The sequence below is a fragment of the Colossoma macropomum genome, unplaced genomic scaffold, assembly GCF_904425465.1.
Source record: "Colossoma macropomum unplaced genomic scaffold, Colossoma_macropomum, whole genome shotgun sequence".
Lineage (NCBI taxonomy): Eukaryota > Metazoa > Chordata > Actinopteri > Characiformes > Serrasalmidae > Colossoma > Colossoma macropomum.
This window is the reverse complement of record NW_023494788.1, coordinates 19,555,450-19,574,605: the sequence shown is the minus strand read 5'-3', so window position 1 is coordinate 19,574,605 and position 19,156 is coordinate 19,555,450. Positions and strand designations below refer to the sequence as shown.

The window sequence follows — 19,156 nt, the reverse complement described above, 5'->3', positions numbered from 1 at the left end:
ACTTTAAGCTTAGTTAAATCAAGTTTTCTTGGAGTGTCTCATGATGGTGGATGACTTTTTACCAGGATACATCACCATGGCAACTTATGTTACAAGCTTAACCTGCTCATGGAGTGGACCCCTTTTTTTCTTCATGGTGTCAGTGGCAACAGTATCACTTTTTACCATAATGAATTCTTTACTTTCTACATTTTCCCTTTTTTTTATTCTTCCCTTTTTAAAAATAAACAAAAAAAAATTATCTCCATTTTGGTCATTTTTCATTTTTTGACATAATTTTAAAATTCCTGTTTTCCTTTATATTGTGTGTAAATTTCATGATGAATGGACCAAAAGAAACAACCCAAAATTACTTGAAAAAAATTCTGGTTCCATTGAATTAAATTAAAAGTAAAGTCAAATAGCCATTTGGTGTTCAAATTTTGCTTCTAGAGCTAAGAGGCTAACATCACTAAAAACACTAGAAGTCAATAGTCTAATAAACTTCTTCATTAAGGTCAAACAGGCTTGTAATTGTGGTTTAGAGCATAGCATTACTTACCGTGAACTATAAAAACAAAAAACTTCAGCTGAACACCAGATGCACCAAAATTTGACTCTGTTTTGCATGCACGACATCAGTACATGAATTTGGTAAAACACTTGTAGCAGTGAATATTTGTATAGTGCACAGTAAGTCATACTGCATACTGCGTTTTGTGGATGTATCCACAACAGAGAAGATACTTTTTATCTCACTTGACTGAAACATAAGAGTGAAAATCAAACCTTAAACTGCAAATGTAAAAAGTAAGTGTCCACAAACTTATGATGGACAGTGTTTGTCACACACACACTTACTTACATGGGCTGAGCGCACTCTCTTAGGTAGCAATCTCGGTACATGACGGGGGGCTTTTTGATTTTGTCACAGAAGCGCCGGTGCACCAGCCTCATCTCAGCGTTCTTGCGGCAGCCGTAACGTGTCGTCTGCGTACCTGCACCACACACAGCGAGAGGAACCACACGCAGATGTTTATTACGCAGCAGCAGCAGGGGAGGTAAACACACTTACACACTGCTATTTTTAAAATGTCTCTCAGCATCTCAGCTGCTTCCTTGCAACACTTTTTCAACAACTGTAAACCAACCACTGAAAAAAAACAGAGCATGTGCTGCATATTGTTACTGTTGTAAAATACTGTCTCCTTATCTCAGAAATGGCTTTCTACAAAAATGTATGTCATGAAATGTTCACACAAAGTAAAGGACAGCTGGTATAAAAAATTAAAAAAATGATATTTTCTTTTGATAATAATATTGTTTTGATATTATAAATTTGAGCATACTGCAGAGGTCTTCAAATTCTGACCTGGAATCCAGCTTCCAGTGCTAAACTGTTGTAATCACTGATACTTAAATGAAGTGTTGATGTAACTCATTGTCCTTTTAGTGTCATAGTTTCTGACAATTACAAAATCCAGGACCAGAAACTGATTTAAGGTCTGGATTTGAGGAGCTCTCTGATAGTGTAATGTCTAAAACTGCAGATACAGAAGTAAAACCAGGAGACAGAGGGCAGAAATGGTCACCGTTACAGACCGCTCTTTCTTTTCTGGTACCGATACCAATATCAAACCCTTGAGTTCATGGTTAAAAAGTGGTAAAACTGTTTAAAAAAATAAATTCAACTCTTGAAAATGAACTTTTTTTTCTGTAAAGATTAACAGGCTAGGCCAGATTTGTATAACATTAATCAGCTAGATGTAAGAAACTTTGCCTACATATATCTTATATAGACACATTAGCTAATTATACAAACTTCTTAAAATTAAGTGAGAAACATTTTGAGAGAACTGCAAGTTTTAAAGCTCTTTCTATTAAAAAACAAGTTTCATTACAACTTTACTTATTTATTTTTCCAGTTGGATATCAGTCTAACTTTATAGTCGTAAACATTAGTCGTTATTTCAAAACATTGAACTCAAAATATATAGTTGTCTTGAATTTCTTTTTTTCAAGTGAGCAGATGAACCTATTGATGAATACACAAGTAAATGTAGTCTAATCTCAAAATAAATGTCATTTTAATTCATTACAGTATTGATATAAGGCTGTTTTAAATTGAGCTTATTTCAAGACATTTTGTACCAAATGAGGTTTTAAGAAAATGCTAAATTCGTATTGCTGCTCTCGGAACAAAACCTCATATCTCTGAAATGAGCACTTTACAGGAGAAGGAAAAAACCTACTTTACTTTTAATGTAAGTCTATGGAATCAGACATTTTTCCATATCATATTTGGGCCGTTTCTTTTAGTCCATTCATCATGTAATTTACACATAGTGTAAAGGGTAACAGGCATTTTCAAATTATGTCAAAAACTGAAAAACATCAAAAATGGAGGCACAAGGTATCTTCTGACAACAGCGATATGCTAGTTTTTGCTCATTTAAGATTATGGTTATGACATTAGATTAACTGAAATATTTACTGACTTTAGAATATTAAGATAATCTACATCTTTTTTCTTTAAGAAATTTTATTGCACAATTTTCAGTATCATTATTTTTATTATTACCATATTGGCAGATAATTTTGCCTGATTAAAGCACCTTTTTCTTCATCTGTTTTTCATTTTTCTTCTTTTTCAAGATCTTTTTTTTATTGCAGCGTATCAGCCGATACCAACTCAATCTACAAAACTTTAAAATGAGCTGTTTTTAATGAAGCACCCTTTGAGTAGAGCATCTAACTATGCTTACAGAACCCTCACCTCACTTGCAACACTTGCCTAACAAAAGCTCACTGGTCCAAATCCCAAGATTGACTAACCTGGTTGTGCCCTTGGGCAAGACTCCTGACCCCCTATCTTCCCTTACAAATGCATCAGTAACATATTAAATAAGTAGTGCACTAAATGAAGAGAACGTCTTGAATGTGGCCAATGATTAAAGTTGAGATACAGTACCTCCCCCGCAGGTCTTGGAGCAGGGTGTCCACCTCTTCACCACCCAGGAGTAGGGCACTGCATTGTCAGGCACCATGTTGTTCTCGTTGGCCCCATCGCTCAGCCTGTCATTGTCTGTGATGTATTTGACCGACACCTTCGCTTTGGCTGAGCCATGCATCCGGATCTAGCGAATACAGACAGTGCTCTTCAGTCTCAGACAAAAGACTTTTAAAGGTTTAAAAGATTATTGTTGATTATTATGACAAATGAAAAACAGGGGATCATACAATACCCAACCTATAAGTTATTGTCGAACTGAACATGCCAAACTTGCACAATAACTGCTCTCTTGTTGCTAGCAGACATCAATTACTGCTGTTATTGTTAGTGATATTATTTGTCCTAATGCATTAAAGAAGAAACTAGCAAAACATATTTGGCTGTGGTTGTTGGTGGGGAGGAATGGTCAGTATGGACTGTACAGACCGTAAGAAGCTAGAGGTGAGCAATATACTTGTTACTCCACACACTAGAGCCAAAACTTTTGTAACTAGCTAGCTAGCTAATGTTAGCTATGTTAAGGCACAGAAGATTCACCACTGTAATATGTTGTGTAAAGTAACTAGTAGGTTACCTTGATGTAGGCTGTTTTGACTTGATTTGGCAATTTTCATTAGCTATTGACAGCTTAGATTACATTCCAGTTAAAAAAAATCACGTCTGATATATTATAACAGGCCCAGACATCACGCTACATTAAAAAATTGTAATATTTGTTTAATACTTAAGTGATAAAAAGGAATAGATCTATCTCTTTGAATGAGACTAACTTAAATTCTGGATGCATTATATATCACTGAATATAAAATGTCAATAACACAAAACAGGCTAACACATGCTTGTTTTACACAAGACATCAGAAATGCCATTTGTGCAAGTAGCAAAAAAAGACTCGAAGCTTAAAACCACTTGACGCCACTGTGTTGCAGTGATCGTTGCTGCCCTGGTTTCTCAGTAGGGGTGTTTATATGGGGAACTATAACCTTTGGGAGAGTCTTGAGAGATGCACGCTTGCACGCTTGCCAATCTCAAAAACATCATGCACCCTGACTACACCTTCTGCGGTTTGCTAGTAAAGCCAACTGTGGATGATGCTGCAAACACAAGCCTGCACTACATTCTACAGCAGGGGTGTCCAGTGGTGGTATTAAAGGGCCTAAGCACAGCAGAGTCTAGTGATTTTCTTGTCAAATTCAATTCAAAATAGTTAGCCTCAGATGCTCCGCCCACAGAACACAAAAAGAAACACTATCATTGGCTGTCTATTTTCATACACATGCACTTCCATGCATTGTGTTTCATCAGTCCTGTCGGATACAAACTTAAAGCAAGCTAAATGTTAGCTTATCAGTGGCCTGCTCAGCACACCATGACGTTAATAAGCCTTTTTGGCTTTGTTCACACAGCAGGTAAACAAATCTGATCTTTTTCCTCATATATTACACAAATGTGTCATCTGTGTGTCAGTGCGACCAGCAAAAAACACACTGACTCTGACATTTTCAATTCCGATTTGAGACCCTTTCATATGTGGTACTGAAATCTGATTTGTGTCTTGATATGCGGCAACGCGACTCAGTCTGAACAGCCAGATCGGAATTCATGCAACTTTTACGTCAATCGAACTCCACATTCCTCATAATTTCTCTCTGCTGAGACCTCATAAACATTTAGGCTGATGTTTCTGTACCACAAATTATAACAGACTTATCCAAAACACTCCATGTTCAAAGAGATTTTGAAAGAACTGGCTAAACGTGGCCATAGGAGAACAAGGCTGCAGCGTCATAGAACAGTTAAAAGACCCAAAGCAAAGTTTAAAGAATGTGAGGACAAAGAAGTGACCGAGCCCTTTTTAGGGTGAGCTTGAACACACTCTGGGTGATGAGCCCAGCTGTCAGTCAGTGAAGCTTCACGATGGCTCCTGTGATGTTGGCGAAGATGAAGCTGAACCCTCCGGGAGCGACTGGCGTTTGTTGGCAGTCGTGATTGTTTACCTCTGGATGAGCCACATGAAGCAACGTAAAGCACTGTTTTTTTGCGCATGCGGGACAGTTTAGGACCTGATCTGTTCAGACTAATGCCGCATACGGATCACATTTAAAAAGTACTGTGAACAGCCAAACAAAAAAATCCGATTTGGTGAGAAAATCAGATTTGATCCACTTTTTCCTGCTGTGTGAACGTAGCCTTTGTGTCATATGCAGTCACTGGTTTGAAAAAATAAATGTCTTTAAAAGTTATTCAGGAGTGCTGTATGAACCTACAGAGCCCCAGTGGTGACATCCTGTATATATAAAAATTTAAAAAAAATTATGCATGGCCATGATTTAGTAAGGCATGGGAACAAGATCCTAATGTGTGGCCACAACTTAGTAAGGTATTTATAAGGCATTTTGTAACAAGTAAATATTCACGCATATGCCAGCAGAGTTAACAGCTCTGTTTTTCTTGACGTGCAGTTTTGCAGGACAATGACTGGCCCCTACTCATTCTGCAAAGCCAAACGTGACTGGTCATTTTGTATGTCAGTCAAATGTCCTCTTCCTCTTAAAAAAGGAAGTTCTTGGCCATGTTGAGCGACAAAACCCACCAGACTCTCTGGCAACAAAGTGTGGCTTGTGAGATTAATAGTTACCAGGGTTAGTAGGGTTTGAGAAAGATTACCACCAAACTGCGCTGGACTAAACTCCCCTAGGGCAAGAACTGGACACCCCTCTTCTACAGCGTTTCAATTTGGTGGATGCCTGCTAATGATTCTGTTTGTCGACATGGGTCCTTTATTAATTTAATACATTGATCCCACAGCTCCTATGAACCGGGCTGTCTCAGCTGTCTGGGCCTGACTCCATCTGTTGGTGGATCACTGATTTCCTGACAGACCAGCTGGGAAAGTACATCTCAGACTATCTGACCCTCAGAGGTGGAGCTCTGCAGGCTTGCGTTCTCTGTACTCTGTTCTACAGTTTTTAATTCATCCATGACTCAGCTGTCTCCACAACATCTCCACACAGTCTTTCAATATCCCGGGATCTCGTCATCAAGAAGGTGCAGCAGAGGACGTACTTTGTTTAGCAACCTACCACAGGCTGTAGACTGTTATGCTACGTCATTTCGGCATCTGTCCTTACATCATCCCTAAGTGTCTGGTTTGGACCAACAACCACACAATGTGTCCAAGAATGCTGTATGTGTGTTTGTCTGTTTGTGTTTACCATAATAACAACATCATTTTTCAGTGGACCGCTGGTCTGAATGGTGTCCTTATTGTTCTTGTTCTCGTACTCCCACTCCAGCCCTTTCTCGATGATGGAGCGCGTCTCTGGGTAATCTCCATGAGAATTCAGGAAGAAATCACCGGTAGCTTTGTTCTTCACAGCTACACAAGTAAGAAGTAGCAGCACTGTTAGGAACACAGGCTAAAGGAGACTCATAAATTCTGCTCAGTCCATTTCTGTCATTTCTCTGGCAGAGGGATCCTTATAGATCTTACCCAAAATGTGAGTTGTTCCATTCAGTTCCTGGATGAGAAGATGTCTCGCCCCTCTAGGAACTTCCAGAACTTTATTAACACCTAAAGGCCAAGCAGCAGAGAATAGTGTATCAAAGACACTGTACAAAACTGTAAAGTCTACAAAAGCATGACTCGACAATGATCCCTTGTAAAGGGACCACTGGGACAAAAAGTTCCATATTGTGAGTGATTGGGGTTTCAGCACATTAGCTGTGAAATAAGCATATGTTTCTAAGAGAAAAAAAAATATTTTTAATTAATTTGATTCATTATAGTAATATAAGAGATGATGTAGTTATGAAAGTTTGCTATATAAATAAAATAGTCAAATAGATCAATTATTAATGGCATTCAGTTTCCTTAATGTCCTTTACACATTTTACACATTTTTAAACTAGGATAAAAATGTTAGGGTCAGATTTGATTAACTGCAATTAAACAAAAAAAAATAATGATTAACCCTTTTGTTGCCATATGAAGGCTAAAGCAGAGAGCTAATAGTGGGTTTTACAGTGATCTGGTGTGTTTCTGCTGTATTTCTTGGTTGTTTGATATTAGAGCTGGTTTCTCTGACTCTGGCTAGTGATGGCAGGTTTCTCTGAGTGTTCTGATGTGTGAATCATGTCAATATTTTTAACCCTTCGTTTATAATATGAAAGCTAATAGCAGAGATGTAATATATCAGCAGCAAGTGGGTTTTGGGTGATTTTAGAGCTGGATTGCTGGCTGATGGATCATCACAGGTGGATGAAATCATTCTGGATGGTGAGCAGATTGCGGGATTGGGTCATATAGGTTAATCACAGCCCTAAAATGAAATAATGATGATATTAATTCAGTATTTAACTTATAAAAGAAGGAACATACCCTTCTTATCAGAGAAGGTGAAGTTGAACTTGTGGTTCTTGCACTTGCTGCCGTCCCCTCCACACACACCACACTTATCCTCCTGAAGCCCTGAGCCCACCACATTATCACAGCCTACTTTCTGAAGAGATAGGAACACTGTCAGCAAAAGGCAAAGCACACAATTGATGACATATGATATACACACACCTTCACATGCCAACAAACTCACCTCACATTCCCCATACACACACACACTGTAGGGGTCTTTGTATGAACAGCGGATGCCTGGTTCCACCAGCTCCTGCATGTTCACCACAACTCGGGTCTCTTTGGACTTGCAGTATAAGCTGCAGCGCTGTTTAGCTACAGGAAGGAAAAGAGAAAACAGAACGATTAGCTAGAGAACATATGGAGAACATGCAAGGAACAGGCTATGGAACAACGGATGATTTTACAGTTTTACTGGTATGTGTTGTACTGTACGAGTTAAAGCTCAGACACAGAAGAGTTTTTCTTGTTTTAACTAGTTTAGACTTTAGAATTATAATGAAATCACAAATCAACACACATACAACACCATTTTTAAACACGTTGGGACTCTGCAAAATGTAAATAAAAACAGAATGATGTGCAAATCATTTAAAGCCTATATTTAATCAAATCAAATGTTGAAACTAAGAAATTTACTTGTTTCAAAATATATGACCATTTTGAATTTGATGCCAGCAGTTGGGACAAGGGCAAGAAAAGACTGGTAAAGTTGTGTATTGCTAAAAAAAAACATCTGGAGAACTTCTCACAACTAATTAGGATAATTGGGAACAGGTCTGTAACATGATTGGGTATAAAAAGAGCATCCCAGAGAGGCTGAGTCTTTTTGAAGTAAGGATGGGGGTGGTTCACCACTCTGTAAAAGACTGCATGGGCAAATAGTGTAACAATTTAATGATTCCCAATGAATAATAGCAAATAGCTTAGGGATTTCATCAATTACAGTACATAATATTGTCAAAAGATCTCTAAATAAAATTGTGAAAAGAGATCTCTGTTTGCAAGGGACAAGCCCAACAATGAATATTGGATGGCCGTGATCTTCGGACACTCAGGCAGCACTGCATTAAAAAAAGATACAATTCTGTAGTGGAAATCACTAAATGAGCTCAGAAACACTTTCAAAAAACATTGTCTGTGATCACAGCTCATTACTGCATCCACAACTGCAAGTTAAAACTCTGACATGCAAAGAAGAAGCCATGTATAAACAGCTTCCAGAAACACTGCTGCCTTCTCTGGGCTGAGCTCCTTCAAGATGAACTGAGGGGAAGTGGAAAAGAGTCCTGTGGTCCAACAATCCAAATTTTCAAAGTCTTTTTGGATTTAATGGACGCCGCATCCTCCAGGCTAAAAGGAAGAGGGACCATCCAGCTTGTTATAGGTGCACATTTCAAAAGCCAGCATCAATGTTTGTATGGGGTGTATTAGTGCACACGGCATAAGTGACCTGCACTTTTATGCTGAACGATATAAACAGGTTTGGAGCAACATATGCTTCTTCTTCAGAGAAGGTCTTGTTTATTTTAGCAAGACAATGCCAAACCTCATTCTATACATGCACCTGTCACCCACTGAAAATATTTGCCGCATTATGAAACAAGAAATATGATAAAGGGGGCACCAAACTGTTGAGCAGCCAAAATCCTATATCAAGCAAAACTGAAATTGCAGTGGGTAATTACAACTGATAACTTGTTGGTTGTAATTAATGTGTGTAGTCATTCATGCAGGGCATTTCCATTCTTTTAAACTTACTGAAATGGAGCATAGTGGTTAACACCACTGTCCCGCACACCAGATGCTGGAGGTTTTACCCCAAAAGCAGACCATAAGATGCTAAAAGAAGCCCAAAATTTCATCACAGGATCTAACGTAGCTCTTGCTATGTTGACGTCAAAGGGCATGCTTCTACCATTAGAAAGAGACTGTAGAAATGGACCTACATGGAACGTGTGCTAGGAAGAAGCCTTTACTGTCTAAAAAGAGCCAGACCAGGACTTCTGGAACAATATGCTATGCACAGACAAGTCAAAGATAGAGTTGTTTGGCCACAGTACCAGGAGCCATGTTTGGCAAAAACCAAAGGCAGGTTTGGTTTGGAAGAACCTCATACCAACTGTGAAGTATGGTGGTGGAAGTTTTATGGTTTGGGGCTGCTTTGCTAGCTCAGGGTCTGGCCAACTGGCATTCACAGAATCAACTATGAAGTCTCTTTCATACCAGAGAGTGCTTGAGGAGAATAAGAGCCCAAGGGAAGAAGTGAAGTTGAAGAAGTGTACCTTCCAACCGAATAATGACCCCAGTTATTAATAAATCCACCAAAAAATGGCTCAAAAAGAAGAAATGGAAGCTTACAGAATGTCCTAGTCAAAGCCCAGGTCTGAATCCCAGTATGAAATTCTGTGGGGTGGGGAGGATTTAAAACAAGCTGTACATGCAAGAAACCCCTCAAACAATGCGCGGTTAAAAGAATTCTGCTTGCAGCAGTGGGCAAAAGTTTCTTCCAGTAGATGTCAGAAACAGATAGACAGTTAAATGAAACACTTACATAAAGTTGTTTCTGCCAAAGAGGGCAAAAACAGTTACTGAAGCCAGGGGTGTACTTAATTTTTCAAAAGAAAAAAAAATCTCAGGTATTATTTATTATTTATTATATATATAATTTTTTGGATAAACGGATCCCAAGTCAGTTTTCTTTTAAATTCCAGATACCATGAATCACCCTCACATTTCGGTATTATATCTTACATCTGTTGAGCCCACGAGCTGTCAGCATGTCTAGAGGTCAGGAAGTAAAAATCCCTCTGTTTGCTAGCAGTAGAGCAGGAACATTAACTTCTAAAATCCAGTGACTCTTTCCAGCTGTTTTTTGATCCGACACATTCTGCTGTTTCCAGTTGGCTTCAAGTCTGTACAATTCAAAAGTCCCTGGTTAGCTAAGCTCCAAGCTGGCTGTGTCTGCTGCGGCCGTAAGATCTGGGCTAATGGCCGAGAACCCATAGACTCTTTGGAGACTACATATGCTATACACACAGCTTGCTCGATGAGGTCATGCATGCAGAGGAAGTGGATGTAGGGAAAAAAATGAGAGATTGAAGCTGGCAGCTCCAGTGTCATCATATTTTCATCTCTTCACACAGTATAATTCACAGCAGCTGTCTGGTGTACATCACACGGTTCGATGGACAGATTCAGATAGAGGGAAATGGCACCAGTCAAATTAGATCCAAATCAAGCTCAGAGGAGAGCAAGAAAAACACATAATATACACAGTATATGTTAAAAGTTAATGTTGCTGTGTCTGTACTGCAGGGCCTTTGGTGTCAGTGCTGTGGTGTATGGTGTCTGTAGCATCTGTATTGTGATGTACAGTGTCTGTACTCTGCTGCATGGTGTCTGTAGCGTCTGTACTGCGCTGTATGGTGTCTGTAGTGTCTGTACTGCACTGTATGGTGTAAGTAGTGTCTGCACTGCGCTATTTGTTGTCTGTGGTGTCTGTACTGCGCTGTATGGTGTAAGTAGTGTCTGTACTGCACTGTATGGTGCTTGTAGTGTCTGTACTGCGCTGTATGCTACCTGTAGTGTCTGTACTGCGCTGTATGGTGTCCGTACTGCACTGAATGGTGTCTTGGTGTCTGTACTGTGCTGTATGGTGTCTGTAGTGTCTGTACTCTGCTGCATGGTGTCTGTAGTGTCTGTACTGCGCTGTATGGTGTCTGTACTGCACTGAATGGTGTCTAAAGTGTCTGTACTGTGCTGTATGATGTCTGTATTATCTGTACTCTGCTGCATGGTGTATGTAGGGTCTGTACTCTGCTGCATGGTGTCTGCAGTGTCTGTACTGTACTGTATGATGTCTGTATTATCTGTACTCTGCTGCATGGTGTCTGTGGCATCTGTATTGTGCTGCATGGTGTATGTAGGGTCTGTACTCTGCTGCATGGTGTCTGCAGTGTCTGTACTGTACTGTATGATATCTGTATTGTCTGTACTCTGCTGCATGGTGTATGTAGTGTCTGTACTCTGCTGCATGGTGTATGTAGTGCCTATACTGCACGGTATGGTGTCTGTAGTCTCTGTACTGCCCTGTATGCTGTCTGTAGCCTCTGTACTGCGCTGTTTAGTGCCTGTAACGTCTGTATTGCACTGTAAGGTGTATGTGGTGTTTGGACTGTGCTATTTGGTGTTTAGACTATACCATATGTTTACTGTACTGTTTGTGCTATACTGTATGGTGTCTGTAGTGTGCTGTCTGTGGTTTTTAGTGTCTGTTGTCAGTCACTCACGATCAGGGTGTTCATAAGGCAGCCAGTGGTGTCTGGAGTTGTGGTATTCAAATTTGCTGTCCATCATGCTGCACTGCTCAGCTCTGTAGTCCTTGTATGGGTCCTCACAGTCTTGAGTGTTACACATCCGGAACTGGTAGTTGGAGCCAGTACAAGTGCGTCCCCCATTAGCGGGGCTACAGATGACAGACGAAAGAATGGAAAAGAGAACTGTTTGAATTTGGACAGTAAAAAGTCAAGCAAAGACACATGATCCTTGTTAAGGACATCATGGATCATGCAGTGAACAAAAGGTGTTAAACAAATCAAATACCCTTTCTTTTAGATCATTCCTAATACCACCTCTTCAGCCTGAGGCATTATTGCACACTTTTGACATTCTGTCAATCGAAAAAAACTGGAAATAAATGTTTGTCTTTGGACAACGGTGTTATGAGGAGCTTTTTCAGTCCTTCTGGAAAGTCATTCCAGGTTTTCATGAAGCTGTCATGGGAACCTGGAAAGGTTTTCCAGAAGGACTGAAAAAACTCCAGATATTCCCGCTGTCCAAAGAAAAACATTTATCTCCTTTTACTGTTCTACATAACTTGAGCGCAGCAGCTGCCATTCCCATTATGGGAAAATTTCATAAGGAATGGACCAACAGAAATGCTACAAAACTGCTTGAAATAAAATCTCTTTACATTAACTTACATCAAAAGTAAAGAACCTTTTTTGCCCTCTGTTGGAAAGTTACCATTTCGAAGATACTTGTTTTAATTTGGACAGCGACAATATGCTAAGATCTTGTTGGCTGCTAAAAAATACTTGATAATAGGCATTTAAAAAAAATTAATGTAAACTTTTTAGAGGAATAAACCACACAAAGGAATCTTTACTATAATTCCAAGCATTTTCAGTATAAGTGTTTAAGCCAAAATGCAAAATTATGAAAAATATGCTCACTCAGCAGTGTCTACACATTTGACTGATGCTGTATATGATAAAGAGTCTATGAGGAGCATGCACACATACTGTGGATTGTCACAAGCGCGGGTGCGAAACTGAATGCCTCTTCCGCAGGGCCGAGTGCAGGCGCCAAACTCGCTCCACATACCCCAGTTCCCGTCCCGCTTTATGATGTCTGGGGTCAGCCACACACAGTGCCCTTTGAAACAGTGCTGAGAGACACACAGGCAAAAGTAAATTATTAATGAGTAAACATTTTTCTTGAAAGTTTTGAGTAACATTTCATTTTCCCTTTTAATTTTTAAATAAGTGACAAAAATAGAGTACTGTGCAAAAGTCAGAGAGCATCCTTTCAATTCTTTCATTTCCAGTTGAAACTTAATATAAGTGAAAAAAGTACATGAGTTATCAAACCTGGAGTTCAAAAATTCTTAAAAGATGGGACTAACAGCCATACAAGTCCAGGTAGATCACCAAAACTTTCAGCATCAGATAACCAGCATTTAAAGCTTTCATCTTTGAGCGAGAGAAAGAAATCAAGCTGCTTGCACAGTGAGAAGATGCTATGGGTGTGAAAGGATGTGTAACTGTCAAGAAGCTGTTAATGAAAGAAGGACACAGACAAAAAAGAAAAACAAAAATCGACATCTGAGGTCATTACAGCTGGGAGTGTTTACATTTGTAACTGACATTACAATAAGCAGAAAATGCAACCAACTTCTAAGACTAAAATTTGTAGGTGTGAAAAAAAAACTCCTGCAGATTTCTTTAAAAACTGAAAACAAGTCTCCTGAAAAGAATGGAAGCTGAAAGTTGCCATATTTAGCTGGGGAGGCTGTTTTCTGTTAAATATATGTTTTTCAGATTGTTCCCTTTTGCTGACAAATGACCAACTTGTACTTAACAGCTGGTATGACTAGTAATTCAGTAGATGAAAGCTCAGTCTCTCAGTTTTGCACAGCACTGTAGCTTCAGAGATTTAGTTAAGATAAAGGAGCAATTTCCAAACACAGCCGTGTCAGCACCTTGCCGTCCCCACACATCGTGCCGTCAATGGGGGGTCCTTTCTTGGTCTTGCAGAAGAAGGGGTTGTCTGGGTGAGCGCACCAGAGCTGCTTACATGGGTCATAGGTGCGGTACTGAGGGAGAGATGCAGAGGCCAGTTTATTCACACAGACTCTTTACTCAGCGCTTCACAACACAAGGCACAGTGGCCACTGACATCACTTCACAAGAATCCACTTCAGATAAAGATGTCCGAGTGGACACAGCAAAGGGGAAATACACTGTTTTATACAGAGACAGAGCAACAAATACATATCAAGACAGTAACACTTTGTTTAAAGGAATAGTTCAGTGAAAAAACTGAATTAAAACGGAAGTTTTTCCTCTTAACCCATGTTTGGTGATGTCGTGTTACAAGGCTAATTTAGCAAAGAAGTAAAGAAAGTTTATATCCCACAATTTATAATCATGCTAACTGCACTACACTTGCCTTAAACTGTAATCTAAAACAGACTTGCGTATGTGGTTTCTGACACTGTATAACATTCATGCTTCATGATGTCTGATGCAATGTACTTTTGTACTTTTTGTAAACCAAACATGTTTTGGCTGACTATATTGGGGTAGGGATGTACAGTAAATGATTAACCTATCAATTGTCAACAACAAATAAAGAGTTGTTTGATCAATACCGTCAGTTAAAAAACAAAAACAAACAAAACTTTCATTGGATTTTTACTCAATTTTTATTCTTTTCCATCTGTTCCTACTTCAATAGATAGGTTTATCATTCAAGTTGAGGAATGTTTTTGAATTTTGCGCAAGAGGATGCAACAAGCAGTGGGTTCTGCTAGATTCACTCAAAAAAATCGATCATTATATGAACTTGATTAAATTTACATAACTGAAGTTCATATTAAATATACATTTAATCGAACAGAGAAACATTTCAGTTAAGTTGGTTTTCATTCATTGAAATGTATGTTGATTCATTTTTGTCCATCTTAAGTAAACCAGTCACTTAACGGCAGCACAGTTCATTTATTTAATGTCCATAATTTTTTAGTTTGTAAGTCAAAATGGTTCTTTTTTTTAATATGCAAAAAATATAGCTTAAAAAGGTGAATTCAGGAGGACAAAATCAGTACTACAACAGAATCATACATTAAAATGACACATGGGTGTGCAAAATTGTAAATGTTTGTTTAAACATGCCCTAACGTGCCGTTAGGATTCAAATTTATACAATAATGGGCTACTGAATGTTCAGTTCTTCAGTTCACCAGGTTCTTATTTAGGGTGGGCTTATTACAGTTCAAGAATCTGTTGTGTATAAATTCCTAAGTTAAACCTCTTTTTTTATATTAGAAAGGTTTCTCAAATGATGAAAACTGGTTATGTGATGAGTTGTTTTACATATGCAGCGTGATTATAAAACAGGATAAAAAACAAAAAATCTAGGGAAATCATAAGGGAAAAGTATTATTTAATCTTAGGTCAACAGTGTAAATGTGCAAACTGAATTTGGAGCTGTGCCTGATATTTAAGCATCTTTTTAAGCCCTGCAACTTTGTGACATGGTTTCCAACCCCAAATGGAGAATGACCCAAGTATGAAGTATTTTACAATGTGGCTCAGATTTCAGAGCTGGAACTGTGCTTTTTAGAATTGATAGTTTTGATAGGTTTGATTTTATGCTTTCCAGGGACAATTAAACCCAATTAAACGGTTCTATAACACACTTCCATGACCTAAAAACAGGTCAGCCAGTTTGTGCTGAAGTTCCTTTACTGAATAATAAGCCTTAGTATGTAATAGGCCTGGGATATGAAGGGGTTAATTGTTATCAGTCATTGTTTTTCAGTTATCAGTCAAAAGAATTCGCCAAAATTTGCATCCCTAACTTGGAGTAAGAGGCAACTTATGGAAATTTTGATTTTCCACTGATCTATTCCCTTAGGCAATCTGTTACAATACCATTACAACGTTGCAATAACAAGTTGGGTCAAAGAAGTCAAAATATTTAGTGCCAAGCCAACCGTCTTAAGACTTTACGTACATGGTTTTAAATAATTTATGCTGCACTGAGGATGAATAAAGGTACCTACTTTAGAGAAGTTATATTGTCATTTAATGTCATTCTCATAACAGCATTATAACAGTAAACGTTAAAGAGTTACTGTCCAAGATACCAGTATAAACATATGGAGGACAATTTTAATCCCAGGAGGCCATTTCATGCAAACCAAAGCATAACAATGAAGAAGATAAAACAACACTTTCAGTCATGGTGGTTCTGATACAGCTTTTGACCAAACACAACAGTCAGCTTACAAAATGCTGGATAGCGATGACACATGACCGCCATTTAGGATCAAAACGAGAGAGAAAGCAAAAAATAAATACATGAAAATAGACTAACGTAACTAACACGAGCACACTACTGCCCTCAACCACTCTAAAGTGTTGGACTTTCTAGCCCGAAAAACTGTCAACTGTCCTTTTCGACACTCCTGAACTTTCTGCTGAGTGCTTTGTTCTGCCTGGTGTATACTTTACAAGACATTTATCTGTAATGCTAGCTGTGCTACAGATTTGACAGGCTAACTGGATGATTACATATGATTAGTGTGGCGAATACTGTAGTATTACAGTCATTAGGATCTTTGAAGGTGTTGGAGAGACGGTGTATAAAAGCTAGAACGCTTCAAGCTGACCTAGCCATGCTCTCCACACGAAGATGCTGGTCAAGTTTTACAGAACACTGGCAAAAATCCCTTTCAACCTTATTATGGCATAAACCTCAGTTTTTTGAAAATGTTATTGTTTTTGGCAAATATATGCCCATTTTAAATTTGACGTCAGCAACACATTCCAAAAAAGTTGGGACGGGGGCATGTTTATCACTGTGTTTCATCACCTTTTCTTTTAACAACACTCTGTAAGTGTTTGAGAACTGAGGAGACACTGCTGTAGTTTTGAAAGTGATGTTTTCCCGATTCTTACTTGATATAGGATTTCAGCTGCTCAACAGTTCGGGGTCTCCTTTATCATGTTTTTCATTTCATGATGCACCAAATGTTTTCAAAGACTGACAGGTCTGGACTGCAGGCAGGTCAGTTCAGCACCTGGACTCAAGGCCTTCCCTGAAAAAAACATCATCTGTATGGCAACACATGTTGCTCCAAAATCTGTATCTATTGTTTCAGCATTAATGGTGCCTTCACAGATGTGCAAAGCTGTGCCATAGGCACTAATGCCCCCCATGCCATCAAGGATGTTGGCTTTTGAACTGTGACTGCTAACAAACCAGATGGTCCGTCTCCTCTTTAGCCCAGAGGATGCTCCGTCCATGATTTCCAAAAAGAATTTAAAGTTTTGATTCATCAGACCACAGGACACTTTCCCACTTCCCCTCAGTTTTAAATGAGCTCAGGCCCAGAGAAGGTGGCGGCGTTTCTGGACCCAGTTCATATATGTTTTTTCTTTGCATGGTAGAGTTTTTACTTTAGCATTTGTGGATGCAGTGATGAACTGTGTTCACAGTCAGTGGTCTTCTGAAGGTTTTCTGAAGTGTTTCTGGGATGCTCTTTTTATACCCAATCTTGTTACTGACCCATTGCCAACTATCCTAACTAGTTGTTGGATGTTCCACCAGTTGTTTTCTTTTAGCTTTATACAGTTTCACCAGTCTTTTCTTGCCCTGTCCCAATTTTTTAGAATGTATTGCTGGCATCAAATTTAAAATGGGCATATATTTTTCAAAAAACAATAAATTTCTCAGTTTCAATATTTGATATGTTGTCTTTGTACTATTGTTGATTAAATATAGGGTTTAAATAATTTGCCCATCATTGTACTCTGTTTTTATTTACAACAAGGTTGTAGTTATAAAGTGATAATTCTGAAACACATCTATCCTTTCTATGACTTTATCCTTACCTGAAAAATAAAAATTGCTAAAAAACATTGAATATACTGCAAGGTGAGATTTTCCAACTGAAGTCAGATGAAGCCTGAACTTAAAAACACTCAGTACTTATGCTGTTACTGCCCTCACTATTAGGAAGAGCTTTTGTTGTTTTTGTAAGACCCATGATGTGTTTTCTGCTTTGTTTAATTCTGTTGTGTGTTAGCCCTACTTTTGGGGTATGAATATGCAGTTACTTCATTTGACCAGGTGTGTACAGCTACCTACTATTCAGGTGATGTGGTGCTTGCACATGAGCTTTTCTAAAAAGTGTATCAGTCAGTCACTCAGTCAATCAGTGACCCAGTAGGCTGTTTTGCTAAAACTACAGACTAAAATTTTTCAATAGATTGGATTTTTTTGCCTGGACTTCTGTGAAACTTGTCCAGTCTCATAAAACTCCCAATGAAATAACATATTTGTGGGGGTGGAGCATGGATAGGTCCATAATAAAAGGATTCCTGGTGACCACATGAGATTTGTGTGCGATAAACAAGAGGGGGTACTATTGGGGGGAATGTAAACACCCTGCGGCAAACATGTTTGCAATGTGAAAATGAGGTCAAAACAAACGAACAAACAAACGAAACAAAACGTGAAATGATCACTTGGAATGATAAAAGAAAGAAGTGGCCACGAGGCTATTAGGTGGGTTACCTTACCTGGGCTCCTGACGACCCCACCTTTTGCAGCTAAAGGAATGGTTTGACAAGAGAGTAAAGTACAGTCCATGCAGAAGTACTTAGTTGGAATGTCATGCTTTCAGAGCCTCAGAACACTCATCTGCTCTATCAGAAATTATCCGCTCAAACTGAGGTTTAGGGTCATTTTGGAACTGTCCACATCTGGACTTGATTCTGTTAGGCTGCTTGTCTGAATGAATAAGGGTAAAATATTTGCAAATGTTTTCCATCTAGAGGGCCAGACACAAAGTCAACTGGCTTTTGACACCAAATGGCTAAAGTAATGCTGGACGGCTGTACAAGAATAGTGTTAAATCTTAAAGGTCTAGACTTACTGCCATTTTGTTATATAGTTACCCAACATATTAATTTCAATTTAAATAGTGACTTACATTTATACCTGTAAATACACCAATCAGCCATAACTTTAAAAGCACCTTCTAGTTTCTACACTCATTGTCCATTTTATCAAATGCACTGACCATTTAGAAGCACTTTGTAGTTCTACAGTTACAGACTGTAGTCCATCTGTTTCTCTGCATACTTTGTTAGCCCCCTTTCACCCTCTTCTTCAATGGTCAGGACTCCCACAGGGACCACCACAGAGTAGGTACTATTTGGGTGGTGGATCATTCTCAGCACAAATGTGACACTGACATGGTGGTGGCGTTTTAGTGTGTGTTGCGCTGATATGAGTGGATCAGACACAGCAGTGCTGCTGGAGTTTTTAAACACCTCAGTGTCACTGCTGGACTGAGAATAGTCCATCAAACAAAAATATCCAGCCAACAGCGTCCTGTGGGCAGCGTCCTGTCACCACTGATAAAGGACTAGAGGATGACCAACACAAACTGT

The 19,156-nt window shown here is 38.9% G+C and overlaps 1 protein-coding gene across 1 annotated transcript in view; it reads right to left on the bottom strand.

Moving 5' to 3' along the window:
* Nucleotides 1-19,156, bottom strand: part of LOC118807006 (A disintegrin and metalloproteinase with thrombospondin motifs 2-like) — a 273,404-nt gene that overhangs the window by 5,234 nt on the left and 249,014 nt on the right. Inside the window, exons 10-18 of the mRNA XM_036568771.1 lie at nucleotides 13,669-13,782; nucleotides 12,710-12,855; nucleotides 11,696-11,871; nucleotides 7,585-7,718; nucleotides 7,374-7,494; nucleotides 6,486-6,566; nucleotides 6,208-6,371; nucleotides 2,951-3,116; nucleotides 845-977 (exon numbers count right to left, since the gene is read on the bottom strand). Of these exons, the coding sequence (XP_036424664.1) occupies nucleotides 845-977; nucleotides 2,951-3,116; nucleotides 6,208-6,371; nucleotides 6,486-6,566; nucleotides 7,374-7,494; nucleotides 7,585-7,718; nucleotides 11,696-11,871; nucleotides 12,710-12,855; nucleotides 13,669-13,782 (1,235 nt within the window). The remainder of the gene's footprint in view (nucleotides 1-844; nucleotides 978-2,950; nucleotides 3,117-6,207; nucleotides 6,372-6,485; nucleotides 6,567-7,373; nucleotides 7,495-7,584; nucleotides 7,719-11,695; nucleotides 11,872-12,709; nucleotides 12,856-13,668; nucleotides 13,783-19,156) is intronic.